The sequence below is a fragment of the Cupressus sempervirens genome, chromosome 7, assembly GCF_028749045.1.
Source record: "Cupressus sempervirens isolate cs-2001-9-10 chromosome 7, ASM2874904v1, whole genome shotgun sequence".
NCBI lineage: Eukaryota > Viridiplantae > Streptophyta > Pinopsida > Cupressales > Cupressaceae > Cupressus > Cupressus sempervirens.
This window is the reverse complement of record NC_143124.1, coordinates 783,080,523-783,099,720: the sequence shown is the minus strand read 5'-3', so window position 1 is coordinate 783,099,720 and position 19,198 is coordinate 783,080,523. Positions and strand designations below refer to the sequence as shown.

General features: G+C 34.2%; 1 protein-coding gene across 1 annotated transcript; it reads right to left on the bottom strand.

Moving 5' to 3' along the window:
* Positions 1 to 473: 473 nt before the first annotated feature.
* Positions 474 to 5,202, bottom strand: LOC149549678 (cysteine-rich receptor-like protein kinase 27). Its single transcript, XM_089794951.1, has 7 exons — positions 4,393 to 5,202; positions 3,794 to 3,925; positions 2,729 to 2,868; positions 1,988 to 2,198; positions 1,532 to 1,766; positions 1,175 to 1,325; positions 474 to 964 (listed from the first exon to the last, which is right to left on the bottom strand). The coding sequence occupies exons 1-7, from the start codon at positions 5,150 to 5,152 to the stop codon at positions 611 to 613; spliced, it is 1,983 nt and encodes a 660-aa protein (XP_089651077.1). The 5' UTR covers positions 5,153 to 5,202; the 3' UTR covers positions 474 to 610.
* Positions 5,203 to 19,198: the final 13,996 nt, after the last annotated feature.

Sequence of the window (19,198 nt, the reverse complement as noted above, 5' to 3'; positions counted from 1 at the left end):
AATTATTCTATAATACATTAATACACTCTTAAGCGAAATAAAAATGAAACAAATTTTTAAAAAGAGCACATTCATTTCCTACATAATAAATAATAAACATATTAATTTTTATTCAAAACAAGAACTAAACAATTACTTTACGTATAAAATCATAGGCAAAATTAATATAAGAAATGTATTTTTGATTTTTTTATAAATATAAATAAATAATTTAAAATCAAAACAATTCTAAGAGTAAATAGATTTCCACAATCCATGAAATAGTGCTATTCTTTTCTAGATTAAATTGTGTAGCCTGTTTTTTGCATCTACACAATAAAATCCAGAAAAGAATAGCATTAAAATTTTTTCTAAATATAGTGTAAACTTTACTGATTAAATGAAAACAAACTCTTGTGTAAGATAGAAGATGAATAATCATTATATTTGATGAATTAACATTTTTTTTAATAATATATTTTATAAATTTAAGGTTAACCTTTAAATACAATGCATTTTATAAATTAGAATCCACACTATTGACTTGGTACAAAAAACTATTATGTCAACCTTTCTAGGCTTGAACTATTTTCTATAGCCAATAACCACATACTATAAATGGCTACTATACTTATCTGGCTAGCAACTGTGTAACTGTAGCATCATTGGTAGATGGTATAGATGATGATGATGCTGCACACAAATTCATTGAACTTGTGTTTCTAGATTCATGTGATACACTTACTCCTATTACTTCATGTGTAACATTTACAAAAGCTGGCTTTGTAGGATTTGGCATGTTGGTGGACCAACTATTTGAAAGAATTGAACACACAATTGACATGGTTGGACGAAGTGATGCATCTGCTTGTGTGCATAGCAAACCCACATGAATAAATTGTATGGCTTGTTCCTTGGGGCACCACTCTATTATCTTTCTATCAATCACCTCTTCAATGTTTCCTCCATTGTAATATCTCCATGCCTGCAATAAAGTCACAATGGGCCACTTTTAAACATCACATACTAAGGACAAAATTATGTTTGAAAAAAGAGAGTCAATTTTAACTATTTAACACTTTGAGTCTTGGAATGAAGCTTAATGTGTGATGTTTAAGCCACAATCACAATTTAAACATAATGTTATATGAAAAAAAAATGTTAAGCTTAAATAATGTTTGGTGTAGCATCTCACCAATGATAAAAGGTTTTGATCTTCTGTGGAAAGTCTTGAATCATTGTTCTTTCTCCCACTTACAATTTCCAAAAGTACAACACCAAAGCTATATACATCAGCTTTAGTTGATAGTTGTCCCCGCATGGCATATTCTGGTGCCAAATAACCACTGTATTGTGGAAATCAAGATATTTTAGTGTAAACTATCTAAGAATATATGATTGAGCTTATAATGTTCTTTCCTAAATATGATCATACACTAGAAAACAATTAAACTTGAAAAAAGTAAGTCAATTTTGACTATTTAACACTTTTAATCTATAAATCGAACATATATAATATTTGATAAAAGAATTCATGCTTTAGAAATCTTACTAAGTTCCCACGACTCGAGTGCTAACATGAGTCTTATTTTCTGGAAACAATTTAGCTAATCCAAAATCTGCTATCTTTGCATTCATTTTGTCGTCCAACAAAATATTACTTGCTTTGATGTCTCGATGAATTATTCGCAATTGAGAATCTTCGTGCAAGTAGACAAGTCCACGAGCTACTCCAGTTATGATGTTTAAACGCGTCTGGCAGTCCAACTCTTTTCTCCTTTCATGATCTATAAATCATGCCATAAAATGTTTATCCCAAGAAAGAAACCACTTTTCCATAGGCAAGTTTAAATAGATAACAATGCATTTATTTATTTATACACTTGGAATTGTATGCTTAAATGCATTTTTATTATGTAATTGCAATCACATGTGCACTAGTTAACCAAGAGTACAATCATGATTATATACTCTAATAAAAATTCATTTAGTGAATTTGACTACTCACTAAAAAGTATCTTGTCAAGGCTCTTGTTGGCTAAGTATTCGTACACCAACAACCTTTCTGATCCCTCTGTGCAACATCCAATCAGATTTACAAGATTCCTATGCTGAATTTTGGCTACCAATTTAACCTCATTTAAAAATTCTCTTTTTCCTTGCGAAGATTTTGTCGAAAGCTTCTTCACTGCTACGTCTCTTCCATCTAGCAAAGTGCCCTGAGACACAATCAAAGTCTATTTGTAAAGCCAAATGACTATTTACATATGTGACATCATTAGCAAAGGGAGTTTTGAGAGGTAACAAAGAAAGATATGCAATTTATTTATTTTAAATATCATTGTTGATAAGTGGTATAATTTTTTTTAAAAACTATTTCAGCTGTTATCTATTTTCACCATTCAAATGAAGAGGCTGACCAATAGAAACTCTTATTTTGTAAAAAGAAATTTAAGAAAGAAAAATAAAATCTTCTACTCTTTAAAAAAATATCGTAACATCTTTCTTTCCAATTAAAATCAAAATCCAAATTTTCCAATAGAACAAGATTGATTATTATGTGTCTTGATTAATTAGTATTGTTGATTTATTTATCTCAAACGGTTTCTAACCTAAGATCTACCATATAAGAAGCTGACCATTTATTGTGCATTGTAGACTCTTGTTTCCTATAGAACTCAGTGTTACGCGTTACTATAATATATAAATAATTTTGGTATACTACTTTAAGAAATGAATGTTAATATACCTTGTATACAGCGCCAAATCCTCCCTCACCCAACTTGTTCTCCTCATGGAAATTTCTGGTTGCGTCTACTAATGTTTCCAAATTAAACATTAGTAGGAAATCTTCACTGGTTACTCCGTAATTTTCCAAGCGCTCATTTCCTGCATAGTACAATTTACAAATGCATTAAAATCTTTTTAATTGTATAGATACATACAAATTTTATGATTCTAATGGATGATAAATGCTAAGCATTATTTTTATGTCATTAAAGACTCTAATCACACTGTAGGTTGTTGTCAGATTTTACATGACGATTCTAATTTCATAATTTTAGAGTGAACAAAATTTCTGACTGTATAAAATAATTTGATACTAAAACCTTGGTTTTCTTATAACCATTCACTCTGTGTTTATGCCCTGTTTTGCAGTTTTATTTCTATTTTAATGAGTTTCTGTTCTATTCTTGAGATCTATAATAACTTTGCAATGTAAAAAAAACAGAGAGTCATAATGCTGAGCTCTGTAATACTTTCAAAAAGCTTGTATTTGTCCAGTTTTATATGATAAAATTGTCTAATGATAAAGAGCCTGTTTCAAATTCTGTAAGAAATAAGATATGTATATTGGAGTAAGGGAGATTTGTAACATAGTTTAGTCGTTTTCTGTATTGTATAAGTCTAATAATAATTGTATCAGACAACCCCATATTTGAAATATAATTACATGCAACATTGCAATCCTCCTCCTATTCTAGACTATAAAATAAATTTCTTTTACCAACCTCATAATGTATAAGATAATTTGATATAAAACCTTGGTTTTCTTTCAAGTATTCACTCTGTGTTTATGCTCTGTTTTGCAGCCATTTTTCTCCCTATTTTCATATGTTCCTGTTCTCTTCTTGAGATCTATAATAACTTTGTACTGTTAAAAAAAAATAAAGTGAGCTGTCTAATAATTGGATAAAACAATCTCATATCGGTTTCTAGATAATAAAACAAATTTCTTTAATCAACACTGAGAGAAAGCCAATTATCAAACACACCTTAAAAAAAGAAAAACTAGGGCAAAGAGTAAAGTTACCTTGGCTAGCATCCTTCCCAAATATTGCAGACTTCAATTGTCGTCGCGGGGCAAACAACCCTCCTAACAGAACGAGGATTATGAAGGCGCCAAGACAGCTCAGAATAATTGGGATTTTGTTTGAAGACTTTTCTGCACGGCTCATCAATTTTCAGTGTCATGTGAGATGAAACATAAAATAAATTCTGAAAATTCTATGAAGAAAATCAAACTCTAGGAAGAAATCAAATTGGAGGAAGGAAAAAAAAATCAAATTAAGGAAAGCAAAATTAGAGGAAGAAAAAGAAAACTAAATTTGAGGAAGAAACTTAAAGAAGAAAACTTAATTCTAGGAAGAAGAAAAGAATCAAATTCAAAGAAGAAAGTCAAATTTGAGAAGAAAATCAAATTGGAGGAAGAAAACCAAGATATGCTAGGGAGAAAACCAAACTCGAGGAACAAAAAGGAAAAACAAATTTGAAGAAGAAAACCAAAATATGCTAGAAGAAAACCAAATTCAAAGAAGAAAACCAAATTCGAGAAAGAAAACCAAACTATGCTGGAAAGAAAACCAAATTGAACTAGCATAAAATGCTAGTGGATGTAGAGGGCTGGCTTACTTGAATCATGTAATTGGTTGCCCCCATTGGAGGGCGAGGCAAAGAAAGGAAAAGTATCATAACGAGCAGTACAGCTTCCAGAGTAAACAACGCCTCCAATATTATGAGCCCCATTTGTGACCTCCACAAGCGCCCGAATCGCATCTTCCAAACAATCCGCACAGTCCTGAACTGAAATGTCTCTCCAACATTGAGCGAGCCCATAAATCTTGGTAGACGAAGAGTGATCTACAGCCGAATCGGAAGAATAGAGATTAGACGATTTGGTCACTTTAACAGACAAATCAGACAGAAGGGTCTTCACAGTGGACCCAAAAGCTTCAGGATCCGTTGCATTCAAGAGATTGTTTTGCACAAGATAAGATGTGGAGTCCAAATCTCCAATAAAAGGGATGTGTTCGAAGCGCAAATGACACTTGTCAAGCCACACTCTGCCCCCAACGGAATTCCCACACTCTTGTCGAAGTGTTGTATTTGCTTGTATCGAACATGCTTTGCATTCTTCCTCCGTTGTGTCTCCTCTGCATTGAAGAAGCCCGGATATGAGATCTTCACCTTGGCCTTGCACTGTCGTGTTGAATCCCCCGTTGGGGGGGCCGTGTTGAACCAGATAATTAATCACCGCATTGACATTTCTCTCTATTATGCTCCCATTAGTGTAATGTTTCCAGTTGCAGACGCTCTTTGCTGCATGGGACGCATTGTTGTTGAAAACGAAGACGAGGAAGAGGAAGAGGAAGAAGAAAGTTGTGAAATTCATGTTTTGTGTTTATTTCCACTGCCCGCTGATGGAGAGATGGGATTTTGTCACACGAAATTCTACTTCTGGTCACAGTTTTTAACTGCTACTGTGGTCCCACTACCGCATGTCATTGAGAATGCCATTTCAAAGCTGACGCTTCTGAAATCTAATGTCGATTCAAGATTGTGTGGATGCAAGTAGTCCAAGAAATTGCCTGGTCTTTCATTAAAGATACGACGGGTTGACTCCGAGCTGTGGGAAACAATCTTATTAGAGATTATCAAAGAGGCAATCAAAATATGAGGGAGATTTAATAGAAGATCAAAATAAACAAATTGATGAAGGTGTTAGGTAGCTTCTCTTTTCGAAGATACATATTTTGTTGTCTTGTATAGGTGTAAGGGTAAAATAATTGACATTAAGGGTAAAATAATTGACATTGTAGAAATGTAAAAATGAGAAGAATTGATAAAACTCATGTTTTACATAACTCCATTTTATGTGATGGGAGAGATATGAGTAATATATCTTCTAATCATGTTGATTTTTTTCATATATTTGTTGGAAAATAAAAACTTTAACCTTTTAACTTTGTCAAATTGTTTTCCCTTCATTTGTGGAAAAATACCCTTTTTTTAATTAATAATATGTTTTTTCTTCTATGTACTAAAGAGGTTCTAGAAAAAAAAAGTGGGTCATACTTTATTAATTATTGAGTATTGACTCCAGAGGCAAAAGTCTTAAATTGTGTGCTATTCTTGAATTTCAACTTCACTACTTTTATCTCAAAGTCATCAAGTCTTTGGTCTAGTTTATGAATGCTCAAGTTTTATTTGTTAAGGGTTTAAAAATATTATGTTCAAATATTTGAATTGTGTTCAATAAGTATAAAGAGAATATTGCTCTTAAGTTATTATTATTTAATATTATTAATATTTTATTAAAATTAAAATAAAAGAATAACAACATGTCTTATTCATCTAGAATTTCAAAGAAATGGGTTCTAGAATACAAAGTAATTGATTATAGTCAAATAATAGTATAAGAATTATCATTTGACAATAGAGTTCAAATGAAGTTACTTCCATATGAAATTCATTAAGTTTTGAATAAAGATTTTCTTTAAAAAAAAAAAATGGTTCAACACAAAATAATGCATGAGAAACTTCTTGATTTACGACCCCCCCGCCATGTGACCCTTGAACTTATGTTCACATGTTTTTTGTAGAAAATAAAAGACTAGTTCAAGATAAATTTTCAACAATCAAATTAAGCTAATATGGTACAAGATTTTTTATTGGCCACATATTATTTGAAGTAAAATTTAAATACTTAAGTTTTGCTACATGGAAACAATATTTGTACGATCTTCATTATGACACCCTTATGTGGCCCTTGAACCTACATTCATATATTTTACATAGAAAAAATACTAATTTAAATCAATTTTTCAACAACCAAATTAAGCTAATATGATAGGAGTTTTTATTTTGGTGATACCAAACTTTTCCATATGGAACACCAACCCTACTATTCTAAAGGTGTGTAATCAAGTCATTTCATGAAGGCGGGGGTCTTGCTACTTGAATGAAGCTAGAATAAGGCATGACCATTCCCTTTCCAAATAGTAATGGTAGGAGGCAATGCAAGTGCCAAGAAGATGAAGCATAGAATCCTCATATAATTAAAGGAATATTTTTCCCTACCTATGGTGAATAGAACACAAAGAGGGTTGAGTTGCATTGGATCCTCATGTACCCATAGTTCAAAATATTTTTCTCTACCACTTATCAATGAGGTTAAAAATATTTTCTCTGAAAATATCAAAGAATAATCAGTAACTTTTTGGGAAAATATTATGAATGTTAAAAATGACTTAAGTTAAATTAGAACTTCATTTTTTGGCAAAATTCAATAAGGAGATGCATCTAATGAGTCAATAAATTAGTAAATAAAAAAAAGCAACTAATCTAGATATATATAAGTGAAACATGGAACAAAATTGGATACTCATGTGGAATATCGATGGCTGGTAGCTATAATCAGAGACTTGGAACTCCAAAGAAAACTTAAATTGGACAATTGTCTTTATAAAAAGATAAGAAAATAAAAATGTCAAGTACAATATGAAACTAGTCTATATCTTCCTCTTTCTCTACCTAGTAGCTCTAGATTAAAAAAAATGGGAGTAGAAAGGATTCTAGCCCTAGTAGTTCTGCATGATGTACTTGTGAATTTAGATTTTCTTGGAAAGAAAATGGAACCCACTTGCAATCAATCTATAAGGCCACCAAATATTGCTTCTCTCCTCCAAAAATCCTCTCTTCTCCTCTAAACACTCATAAATACAAAACTGAAAATAAAATAAGAAACTTGCTAGGCTTTACAGTTTCACTGCTTCCACCCACAAGAAGTCTACCAATTACAATGAGAATTTGACAAGAAATGGTAAAGATAGGGCCAATTTCTTGGTAGGAAGTTCAAAAATATTTGATAGGAAATCTTAGTGAGAAAAATACGTTATTATCATTTTGAAAAACTTCTTGTGAGAAGTAGGGATATCTAACACTTTTTGGCGATAATTTGAACTATGGTCATACCATTAAGATGACATTCAGGTGATCTGTGGCCCAAATGAATGACTCTTACTCAATGTGTGGTTCCATATAGGGTAGTGTGTTCTCCCTTTCCTCAAAGTCATGATCCATAGATCTCCCATCGATGTGATGTCTATATCTAAAGGGCATGTAATCCATTGGAAAGCTATAGCTTATTGTTCCAAGTCCACCAGTGGTATAGAGAAAGGAAGATCTTTTTATAGATTTAGTGTAATAACCAATTGATCTTGTTAGAGAACCTGCTAATCTAGTTGGTTTCTTTGATTAAGTTGACTTGGTAAAAGAAGGAGACTCGTAACTTACTTTTAAAGCAAGAGCCTTATGCACTTGATTTGATTGCAGAATTCTAACTTATTGAGTTACTACTCCCATTTTATTTGAAGTAAAACTTGGAAAAACTGTAAGTTATGCTTTATTGAAAACAAATTTGAATGTTTCTTCATTAAGATTTTTCTATATGACTTTTTCACCTTATTTTCAAAAGAAAAAAGGACTAATTTAAGTTTCTTTTTAAACAATCAAATTAAAATGCCATATAAAGAGATTAATTTATGGTCATATTATTTGATATAAAATTTGCTAAAATTATAATTTGTAACAATTTTTTTTTTCCATCCATTACATTAATGTTCTTTTTTTATGAGATGATATAAATTTCTAAAACATAGATTACATGTAGTGTTGAAACCCCTTGAGGAGGATGTGTGTTGGAGAATATAATGAACCCCCACACTGATATTTCTCTCTATTTCACTATTTTTTTCTAATGATCACCATTGGAAACACACTTTTTATGTTGCATGAGTATAGATGGGTTTTGGTGAAGATGATAATGATGGAAAGAAATAGGAAGGAGAATTATGGAAAAAATCTATGGTTCTTTTTAAATTCATATTTATTTTTAATTCCACCAACCTCTATAGGAGAGATGTAGGAGATGCATTTTGTCATAATGGAAAAGTCCAAATGATTTTATCTTCGTCATAAAAATAAATCATAAAATAAGTCCATGGGATTTTTTTGAAAGAAACTCCATTAGAAATTCTACTTCTGGTTGCAAATCATATTGTATTATTATTTTCTATCGTAACACCATGACTAAAGATCTCATGTTCATTTTATTTCATTTTTATTTGTCATGGAGAGTGTCATTTCAAAAGTTCAACACTTCAAAAATCTAATTTTAGTTCAAAATATGTAGATGAAAATTGGAAAGATAACCATTCCACAATTAAATCTAGCAACCAACATTATTCAAGTAAAGAGGAACCAACACAAAAGAAACAAAGTGTCCTTAACATATCAACTTAAATATGAATTAAAATCTAAATTCACCCCAAAGAAACCACTTGAGAAGGTGAGACTTTCAAAAATTGACATTTCTTCCAATGTTTAACAAATTCCATGAAGCACCATTGGCATGAGTTGAATCTTAGGAGCAAGGAAGGAGACACCTTTAAAATTTCATACAAGAAAAGAGGGAGAAACCTCTTGCATATAAGTTCAAGTATGAGAAGCAACAAATGTAAGAGGAGAATCACACAAGCTATAGGAAACACTAGGACAATAGAAAAGGACACAACATCCTAGGAATCCAGACCCACCATAGTAGGGAAGGAGACACTAAATCGATAGATTTATTCCAACAATCATCCAATTTATTACAGAATAGTGTGATATGGCATGGTAGAGAGTTTCTCGACAAGGTTAGAAAGGTCTCAAACAAGAGCTAAAAAGACTTGAGGAAATTCCAAATGTATAATATCTATATAAAACATGTAATGAGTAGGAGTGCCCTTGAAATTTATCATATGAATCTAAGAGAACTTATTAACGATGTCATCTTAAAATGGAAGCACTACATTTTGAGACCTCCTAGCACTACTTAGTGATCTCTCTCTCTCTCTCTCTCTCTCTCTCTCTCTCTCTCTCTCTCTCTCTCTCTCTCTCTCTCTCTCTCTCTCTCTCTCTCTCTCTCTCTCAAGTGTGGGCAAAGATATCTCTCATTTTTTAGCATGGCCTTTTAGGTGCTATTTTATTTCCTTTTTGTTCATATCTTCCTATGGTCTTATTATTTATTGAATCTATCTACTTCTCCAAGACCTCATAGATCCATTTTTTGGGGCCTCCATTGGAATAGGTAAACCTCTTCCCTAAGGGATTTGGATCCCTAAGCTTGAAGTATCTCAAGTCTTTCAATTATTTTCTTTTTCTCTATGGTCGACCTACTTTTTTGTCAATCTCGAAAACTAGTATATAAGTGTATTGCCTATTATCTAGTATCTATAAATTGAATACTAATACTAACAAAAGCATTCACACAACTAAAAAAAGCTAACACTTAAGATTGGACTATATGGTTATTACCACCAAAGCAAGGAAACCAAGAATGGTAGGCTCCTTATTGCATAACTCATGATAAATTAGATTTGTCCCTAATAAGTAGATATGTGTGTTCACTATTGTGCTCAACCTTCAAGTGGATGGATGATGTACATGGAGGATGTTTTCAACAATAGAGGTGTGGAGAGATTTCAGCATTATAATGGTATTTTGGTAGTTTTCAAGCTCTCAAAATAGTATTATAACAGTGCATGAAATGTGGATGATATTTGTGAAGGGAGAGGGTTCTATTTATAGGCCAAGGGGTAGGGGGATGGATGGTCAAGATGCAAGGATGATGAGATGGTGAGGGAGAGTCAAGATGCACTAAAAAGGGAACACATGGATTGTGCTTGTTTAGCACCAATAGGGAGGTGACACTTGTCACAAGGAGGATGATTGTGAGAGGATAGGATAAGGGTTGGTCAAAGGAATAATGAGGGTGGTTAAGTATGTAAGAGAGGTGTAAGAGATGTGGTTGAGTTTGTTGACTTTGGCTTGGGTTAGCAAGTCTTAACCCTTGCTTAAAGTTGTGCACATGTTTAGGAGGGGGATTAGGGTTAGCTTACAAGGGGGGGTTAGGGGGTAAGTGATTTAGGTTTGATGGGATGGGTTAGTTAGTTAGCTAAGTGAGGTTAGTATGAGTTGGATTAGGGGTTAGGATAGGGTTTAGAAATGCTTTTAGGATTTTAGATATTTTATTAAATGATTTATTTAATAAAATGGGGGTATGGGATTAAATTAAATAAATTTGAGGATTTATTCAATTTAATAGAGGAATAGGGATTTAATTTATAAATTGATTTTGGGTGATCATTTGATTTTATAAATTGGACTATAGTTAATTAAATAAATTAATTAACTAAGGGATGATGATTAATTAATTAAATAGTAAATATTTAATCAATAATGTTCTTGGAGATGACTAAATATGATTACCTATTGATGTAATCAGATTTAGGTATCTACATTTTGCCTCTCTTTGACACACTATTTCAAAGAAGTTCAAATATAAATGATGTGAAGAAGACTTTTTGAAACAACATGGTTGCCCCAATCTTGGGTAGAAGAGGAGAGAATGGACTAGCTAATGCCCCCTTAAGAAGTTGGTGAGGAAAGAATACGAGGCATGACGAATTCTTTAAAATTTTTGCAATAAGCATGTGGGGAACAAGATGACACCGAAGAGAGAAAATAAAGGTAAAGAAAGAGAAAAAAAAAGGGAGGAAAAAGAAGGGTGGTGGGAAATAGGTGATTGCTGGAGGACCTATAGAGGCAGCTAGGACACCGAGGGAGGGGGGCTATAAGTGGCTAGAAGAGGGCTAGAATGGGTCATTTGCTTTCAGACAGACGAAGAGATATAGCTGTTAGGAGCTTTGAGTTGGATTCTATGATGGTGGCTATTGGACAACTTGAGCATCAATCTAATGTGGTGTGATAAGTGTGAGTACGAAGGACACCTGATCACTCGGTAGGCTCAAAAAAATCCTTATATTTTTTTTTTTTGTGTATTAGTTATAGCATTACTGTGAAAGAAAAAATGCAATACTGTGGACTCGGGTCTGATAGGAATGCATGCGAGATCAATGGGATCACAATCCCACAAAAATATCTTGGGCTAGGGACAAAATTAGTTTGTGAAATAGTTTTTGTGGGATCATTGATTTGGGGAGGGAATTTTATGTGAGGATTTGGGTAGATAGGTGGGATAGCAATGCTGATAAGGAAAATATGAGTTTCTATGCGGGGATGCAGTCTCATGACCAATGATGAGGTCAATGCGAGAAAAAGGGTAGGGTTGACCAAGGGAGAGAAAGGGGAAAATAGATCTCATGAGAACAAGGGTCTGTAGGATTGCTAGGGTAAGAGCGCATGGGTATGAACTCACAAGAACATAGGTCAAACCGTAAAGGGAGGAAAGGGTCAAAGGGCAATCCCATGGGAACTTATCTCTACAAAATTGTGAGGGTTAAGGTTTGTGGGAATGTGTTCACAGGAATGTGGATCAAAAAGGCTAAGGAAGGGAAACTCAAAGGGACAATCCAATAGGAACATATCTTCACGAGATCGTGAGGGTTAAGGTTTGTGAGAACACGGGTTCTGGGAAAAAAGAAGAAAAAGATAGGGTTGGGTAAGATAAGGGGTGAGAAGCTAGGGTAAGTAAAGTATGACAAAGAATACTGATATGTGATTGGATTTTTTGGTGTGCAGTGGTTGCCAGATACCTTGGTATCTCACCAGTGGCGAGCAGTAGTGCGACATGTAGGAGACCTACTGACAGCTGCAAATTGGACAAGGATTGAGGGCATTGGACTCGACTACTTAGCGAAGTTACCACATACATGGACCTACATGGTTATGGTGACAGCTTTATGCAAGCGGTGGTAGAGGCTACAGTGTATAGATTGATTCAGCCTGGGGTGGCATATCAGATCCAAAGGGGATAGTTTGCATTAGATGAGCACCTAGATTGAGCGGCCCCTGAGAGATGCATTTATTTCTATGTGTGTGGGATAGTTTTAGGCTACATTGCCCTAGACACAGGAGGGATTGGAGTGACATTAGCATTGATCCCAATGATTATGTGCATAGTAGATGTAGGAGTCCCCGGTGCATGGGGATCATTGATGTTAGCTAAGTTATATAGAGATCTACACCAGATAGTATACTAGGGGGCCAACCGACAAGGGAGGAGCATAGGCTTCCACACCTTATTACAGGTATGGGCATGAGAGCACATTTTCGCATTCAGTTCAATTGGGCAGAGAGATAGGTAGGCAGAGGAGCCAGTGGCCTACAACTAGGCAGAGCCACAACTAGGCAGAGCCATAGACATAACACTATACAGAGGAGGTGAACTACTAGAGTCTCAAGATCGACGAGATTTCAATAGTGGTATGTAGACTATACATGGGGCTAGGGCCATGAGTGGAGGAGGGGTAGTAACTTCCATATACCATATCCCCTTGCTTCATTTTTGGATGGTGGGAATACATTGCCAAGCAGTATCGACCAAATAGGGTCCAGCAGTTTGGATGGTAGTAGGTGGCTTTAGGAGAGCCAAACTAGTATTAGTGGGTGACGCACAAGCTAGTATCTATGTATGGGCTAGCATTACAAAGGGTAGATTTGTTGAGGGTGTGGCTAGAGTTAAAGCCATAGAAATGGGACTGGTTTGGTGGGGTAGTAGATGTAGGCTCTCCTCAGGAGTATTGAGATAGTTTTCAGTAGCCAAGACTAGCAGGTTAGGCACATATTACTAGGGCAGCGATGGTGGTAGGAGAGTTAGCCCAAGCAGCAAGGCAGGGGAGGTATGTGGCCAAAGGGCTAGGATAGTGTTGTTTCTCAGGAGGAGGGGTCAGCTCAGTAGAGACAAAGGGTAGGGAGGTAGGATAGAGGAGCTCAGCTGGAGTGAGGAGGAGAGGAGAGAGTAGAGGGGAGGAGGCCATAGGGGGAGGGGGAGTAGAGGCCACAAAGACTAGCAGGGGGTGATGGAGGAGGATCATCTACAAGGAGAGGGGGAACAGAGGCCACAAAGACTAGTAGGGGGTGATGGAGGAGGATCATTTGTAGGTGGAGGGGATGATAGATGGGCAACCCAGTACACCTTACTATAATAAACATGCGATGTTACTAGCCAGCTACTCCATGAAACATAATAGGAGTGAGATCAACTCAGGATAGAGTGAGACTAGCTGCAGTAGGAGAGAGATGTAGCACAAGGCTAGGCAGACAAGGTAGGGATTAAGGTGGGAAGTTGTAGATGGAGTTGGGTTGGATGGATGGGACGCTAGATCTGGTGATCCTGGAAAAGAAGGCAACACAAGTTAGGATAAATTTAATTTAGTAGGAGCAAGATAGACTAGTGGTGGAGGTGGTGACCCTAGAGCACACATGGTGGTGGGTGGGAGGATGGAGGAGCTGAGGTGACTACAGGCCAAGGTGGAGGATCTGAGGGAGAGGGTTAGATTCTATCAAGGGATATATCATGCCACAGTCCTAGTCGATTAGATAGAGCACTATAAGAAATTGACATGATTGAGTACAGCTAGGACCCATACATGGATGTAGGGAGGAGAGAATAGTGGATAGAGTACTAGGGGGGAGAGTATAGGTTGGTCTCAGTGCACTTGGCAGAGTCATAGGACAGGATAGAGCCAGAGGCAAGGGACAGGGATGAGGTAAAGAGCTTGAGGATAGCAGGAGGATTGATGGGGCCACCACCTCTACCACCACCAGGGCTAGGGGCAGGGAGGGACATAGAGGAGGAGCCAAAGGTGGAGGAGTCAGATTAGGGTGACTAGTGATATGTTGGATATGTTTGTATGATGATGATTTTGTTGTATAGATCAGCAATTTTGAGATATATGCATATTTTTGTGTGGACAAAAACCTATTGTAGTGATATGTATGATATGGACACTGTATATTGGGAGTTTGATAGACTATATTCTTTTATTCTTTCATTGATTCATTGCAAATATATATAGAGCTGATCATTCTTTGGGGCAGGATATGTGTTACAGACTTATGATAGCATGAGTATGGTTGGGTGACCACAAGAAGTTGGGTCGCAATTCCGCGGAAGTCAGATCTGTGAAATTGTACTTCTCAGAAACAGGTACTCATTTCTAAAATTACGCTTCGGGCACCCGAGCCAAATTTTAAAAATTTGGTACCCAATATTTAAAACAGATCAGGTGCCCGAGCCGCTTAACTATCGGGCACCCACCTTTTCAAGAATCGGCTACCCGAGTTTTAAAAAATTTGGTACTCAATTGCTTAGAAATCGGGTACCCAATTTTTTACAAATCGGGTACCCGATTTGTAAAAGTTTATATAAGCACTTTTTTAGTATTTTTGAGGTCATTTTCATGACCTCAAAAATGGGAGCCCGATTAGAGACGCATACGGGAGCCCATTTTTCAGCCCTTCTAACTACCCCCTTGCTGCTAGTTTTCGATACATAGGTATTTTAATATGTTTTATACTATTTTACTTTATTTTTTTCAATTTTCAATTTAATATGTATGTTAATTTATTGTTTTTTCACTTTTAATATGTACGTAAAATTGTAAATTTACATTGTTAATGAACTTAAATGTTTAAATTTTTGTATTTGTTAATTAAAATATAGTCTCGTAAATGTCTATTTAAAAAATTATTATTTTAGATTGTTGAAATGTATTTAATTTATGTATTTATTACAATGTTGAATGATTAGATTAGATGTAAATTTATTGTTTAAACATGTAATTTTACAAATAAATATAACCTCGACCTAAAACCATATAACCTCGACCTTGTTTTAACTATAACCTTGACCTAAATTCATTGTTTAAACTATAATCTTGACCTAACCATATAAATAAAACCCTAAACATATATAAAATACTTAATCACATAACAACCCACCAAGGGATCCAAACAAAATACTTATAGTATTTAAAATGATTTTACTTAAATTGTATTGTACTTTGTTTCATGGATCGAAAATGGATGATGTAAACTATTTTATAAATGTATATTCTTTCAGCCTTTCATACCCTGTGACATGTACAGTGGATGATTGTGCATTCCGAATTAATTTGCCAAGTGGCATTCAGAAAAAATGTATATAAATTATTTAAATGGATTGAATTGAAGTAGTTAATATGAACTTTCATGTGGATGTGTTATTTATTTTACTTTTAGTAGTTTATAATTATTTTAAAATGAAATGTAAATGTGCTCATTAAGGAATGCAATCTCTTATGTTTTTTATAAATGTAAATTATTGTATGAATGTTATTGCTTGCGTAGTAAAACTTTTGATTAGTTCTTTGGATCCCTTGGCTAGGCGTCATTTAGGATTAGTTCTATAATGTCAATTTGTAAATTGAATTTAACTCTAATCATAACCCTTACTATCATCTTAACCTAAGTAATCTTAATTTGCTAAAACCTACACCAAGTGATATATAAATAATTAAATAACTTTCCTATCTTACCTTGAGTACTAATTTTATAAATGTCAAACCCTAAGATTGAAAGGTAACCCTGGCCTTTAACTAATTAATATTATACTTATAAACCAAAATGAATTAAACCATGATCATAAACCTAATTATATATCCCAACTTAAGAGTAGAAACCTTGAATTTAACCTTAAAAATCCTTTCCCCAACCATTAACCAAATTGAACCATTACCCTAGCAGATTGAACCAAGTTAAATGTTGACCTTAAGACTAAACCAAATCACCCTAAACTAGAACTCAATAATATATTGAACACTTAAAACAAAATTCAAACCTAACTTTTTTGAATTAAAGTTGGTTTTTAATCTAAAAGCTCTAACTATTTTTATATATCTAAAACCAAATTTAGCTCTTTAAAACTTAATTCAATTTATTAACTCTTGTCTTAATTGAAACCTAAGCATGTAAACCTAATCAAACAGTACAAACCAAATTGAACCCTAATCCTAAAACTAATTAAACATTGATATCAAGGTCTCAAAATGATACATCATAAAAAAATTAGAAGAGACTTGAACGAATCAAACATCTAATTAAGTAACCCTCCCTAACCATCAAGAGGTGGAGGTGTCCACATCAGTGCGAGTAAGAGCTCGGACTAGACCCTTGAATGGGTAGCCTAAATGTTTATTACCTTTGTAGAATGGAAGGCCACATAACAAAATATTGCCTTATTCTATAAAAAGAAATACCCACCCCCTAGTGATATATATAGTAAGATCTTTTTCCTAATTTTACTATCAATTTTTTTGGTTAGAAGACGATGATAGTTCAAAATGATTTAGAAGATAGGGATAAAATGAGAACCATCATTCCTAGAATGAAGATACATTATTCCAAGTGATAAACCCATTTCTATCATAAATCAACTCCTCCATCCAAAAAATTAGTAATGAGAAATCTCTATGTCAAGTAATCAATGGAGGGCTCATAAAATTGATCAAGTGATCAACAGAGGGCTCATAAAATCCCTAGGTCAAGTAATCAATTGATACCCAAGGGGAGATAAGAATCTCATTAAAAATTAGAGACAGGACACTCCTAAATGCATATCATACAAAATAATTATTGCCAAGGTCTTAGCCTCTAGACTAGAAGATATCCTGTACAAGATCATTAACCCTACACAAAAGTGTTTTCTTAAGGATATTTATGCATATTGGAGAACTTAATAACCTATTGGAAGACTTTGGATTGAGAAACATTTCTAGGATAGAGTGTAGGCATGCTCAAGTAATTGATTATGAAAATGTCTACAAAAGGGTGGAGTGGAGTTTCACTATGATGATGTTGCAAGCCCTCCATCCAATATTAAATGTCAAATGGTGTCCTCTCTTATGATTGGTGTCAAGGTTTTAGTAAAGAAATTAATGGGGTTAGATCATAATTTTTAGGACTCTCTAGATCAATTATGAAAGGGTGTCCTCTTGCATCCTCTTTATTTTTTATTGTTGAACATTGACTCATTACATTATCTCCTTAGAGATAACCAGTTGTCTCTAAAAGTTAGAGGATCTAATCTCCAAATAATTAATAAGTATCTAATGTACATAGTTTGTTGATAATATATTTGTATTCTTTTTAAGCTAGAAGAGTGCAACACGAGTCATTTAATGATCAAATTGGACCTCTTTTCTTTGTATCGGGTAGTAAGATTTATGTCTCTACATCTATCTTATTGGGGCTAAATATTGAGTCCCCTACCTTGTGTAGTAAATATGGTATTGGATGGAGATTTCATAATTAAGTGGTTAGGTACCTAGGGATTCCATTTTTAGTAAACCCTAACATATAAATGAAATGTGTCTTTATATCAACAAGAAAATCTTTGGAAAACTCAACAACTGGAACTCTAATTATCTCACTTTGGTTGGTAGAATTCAAGTATGTTAAAAGATTCTCTCCTTGAATATTGGGTGTAAGTTTGTCTTCTTCTTGCTCATTTTATTTAAATCAATTTGGTCTTCTATATAAATCTATTAGGACCATTTTGTGGATAGGCAAGGGATTACTTTGGCAATAAAATGGATAGCCAAAGCTTCATAAGGTAATGAATTATGGATTATGATTAGAATTAGAATTATTATATGGTTAGCGATAGGGTTCACATGTAAATTAGTTCATTACCTGACATGATCTACACTTATAGTTTGCATTAAAAAGCAGATAATAGTTAGGATTCAAACTACAATCATAAATATTTTTTAATCAAATCATAATTCTATCTCTAAGCTTTCATTAGATAATTGTAACCTTAACTCTCGTCTTAGGACCATAATAAATATCCAATACAGGTAAATATAATTTTAACTAAAACCATAATCCTAGGTAAGTTCCCTAACATTAAAGGATCACAATCATTATAATAATCTTAAGCTTAGCCATCATGAAAACTGTTAAAATAACAAAATTGTAAACCAAAATCTTGTCATAATCTTAACTTTGTTTCATCCTGAGACATGAACATGTATAATCCATAATGAGTTCATACTTAAAAATTTAGTATTTAATATTTAATTTGACTTAAGTGTTTAAATTTATTTATTTAATTGATATGATTTTAATAAAGATATGTGCATTTATATAGATCTAGTTGATAAATTTTAGACTTAAATTTTATTAAATAGTAATTTTGTCATGTATTATGTTGTGATGTATTTTTGATGTGTTTTATGTTTTATGTTGTTTAAATATATATGCAGATTATATTTGATAGACCCACTGCCACCCCCTCCCCCTCCCATACCCCCACCTCCGCCACCTCCATCTCCACCTCCACCTCCACCTCCACCTCCACCTCCACCCACACCTCCACCACCCACCGTGGATGAGCTCTGAGAGACCATGAGGCGTAAGTTGAATGACCTCATGAGTGATATAGAGGCTATTCGACGTGAGAGGCACCCCCCTCCCCCCCCCCCACCCCCTCACCTACTATGTCTTGCAGATAGCATGCAAGGCGTGGTTGACTCCATTCATCATTTTGATTTAGACATCAATTCATTTAGACCATGGAGGGAAAGCATGCGTAGAATGTTGGCAAACC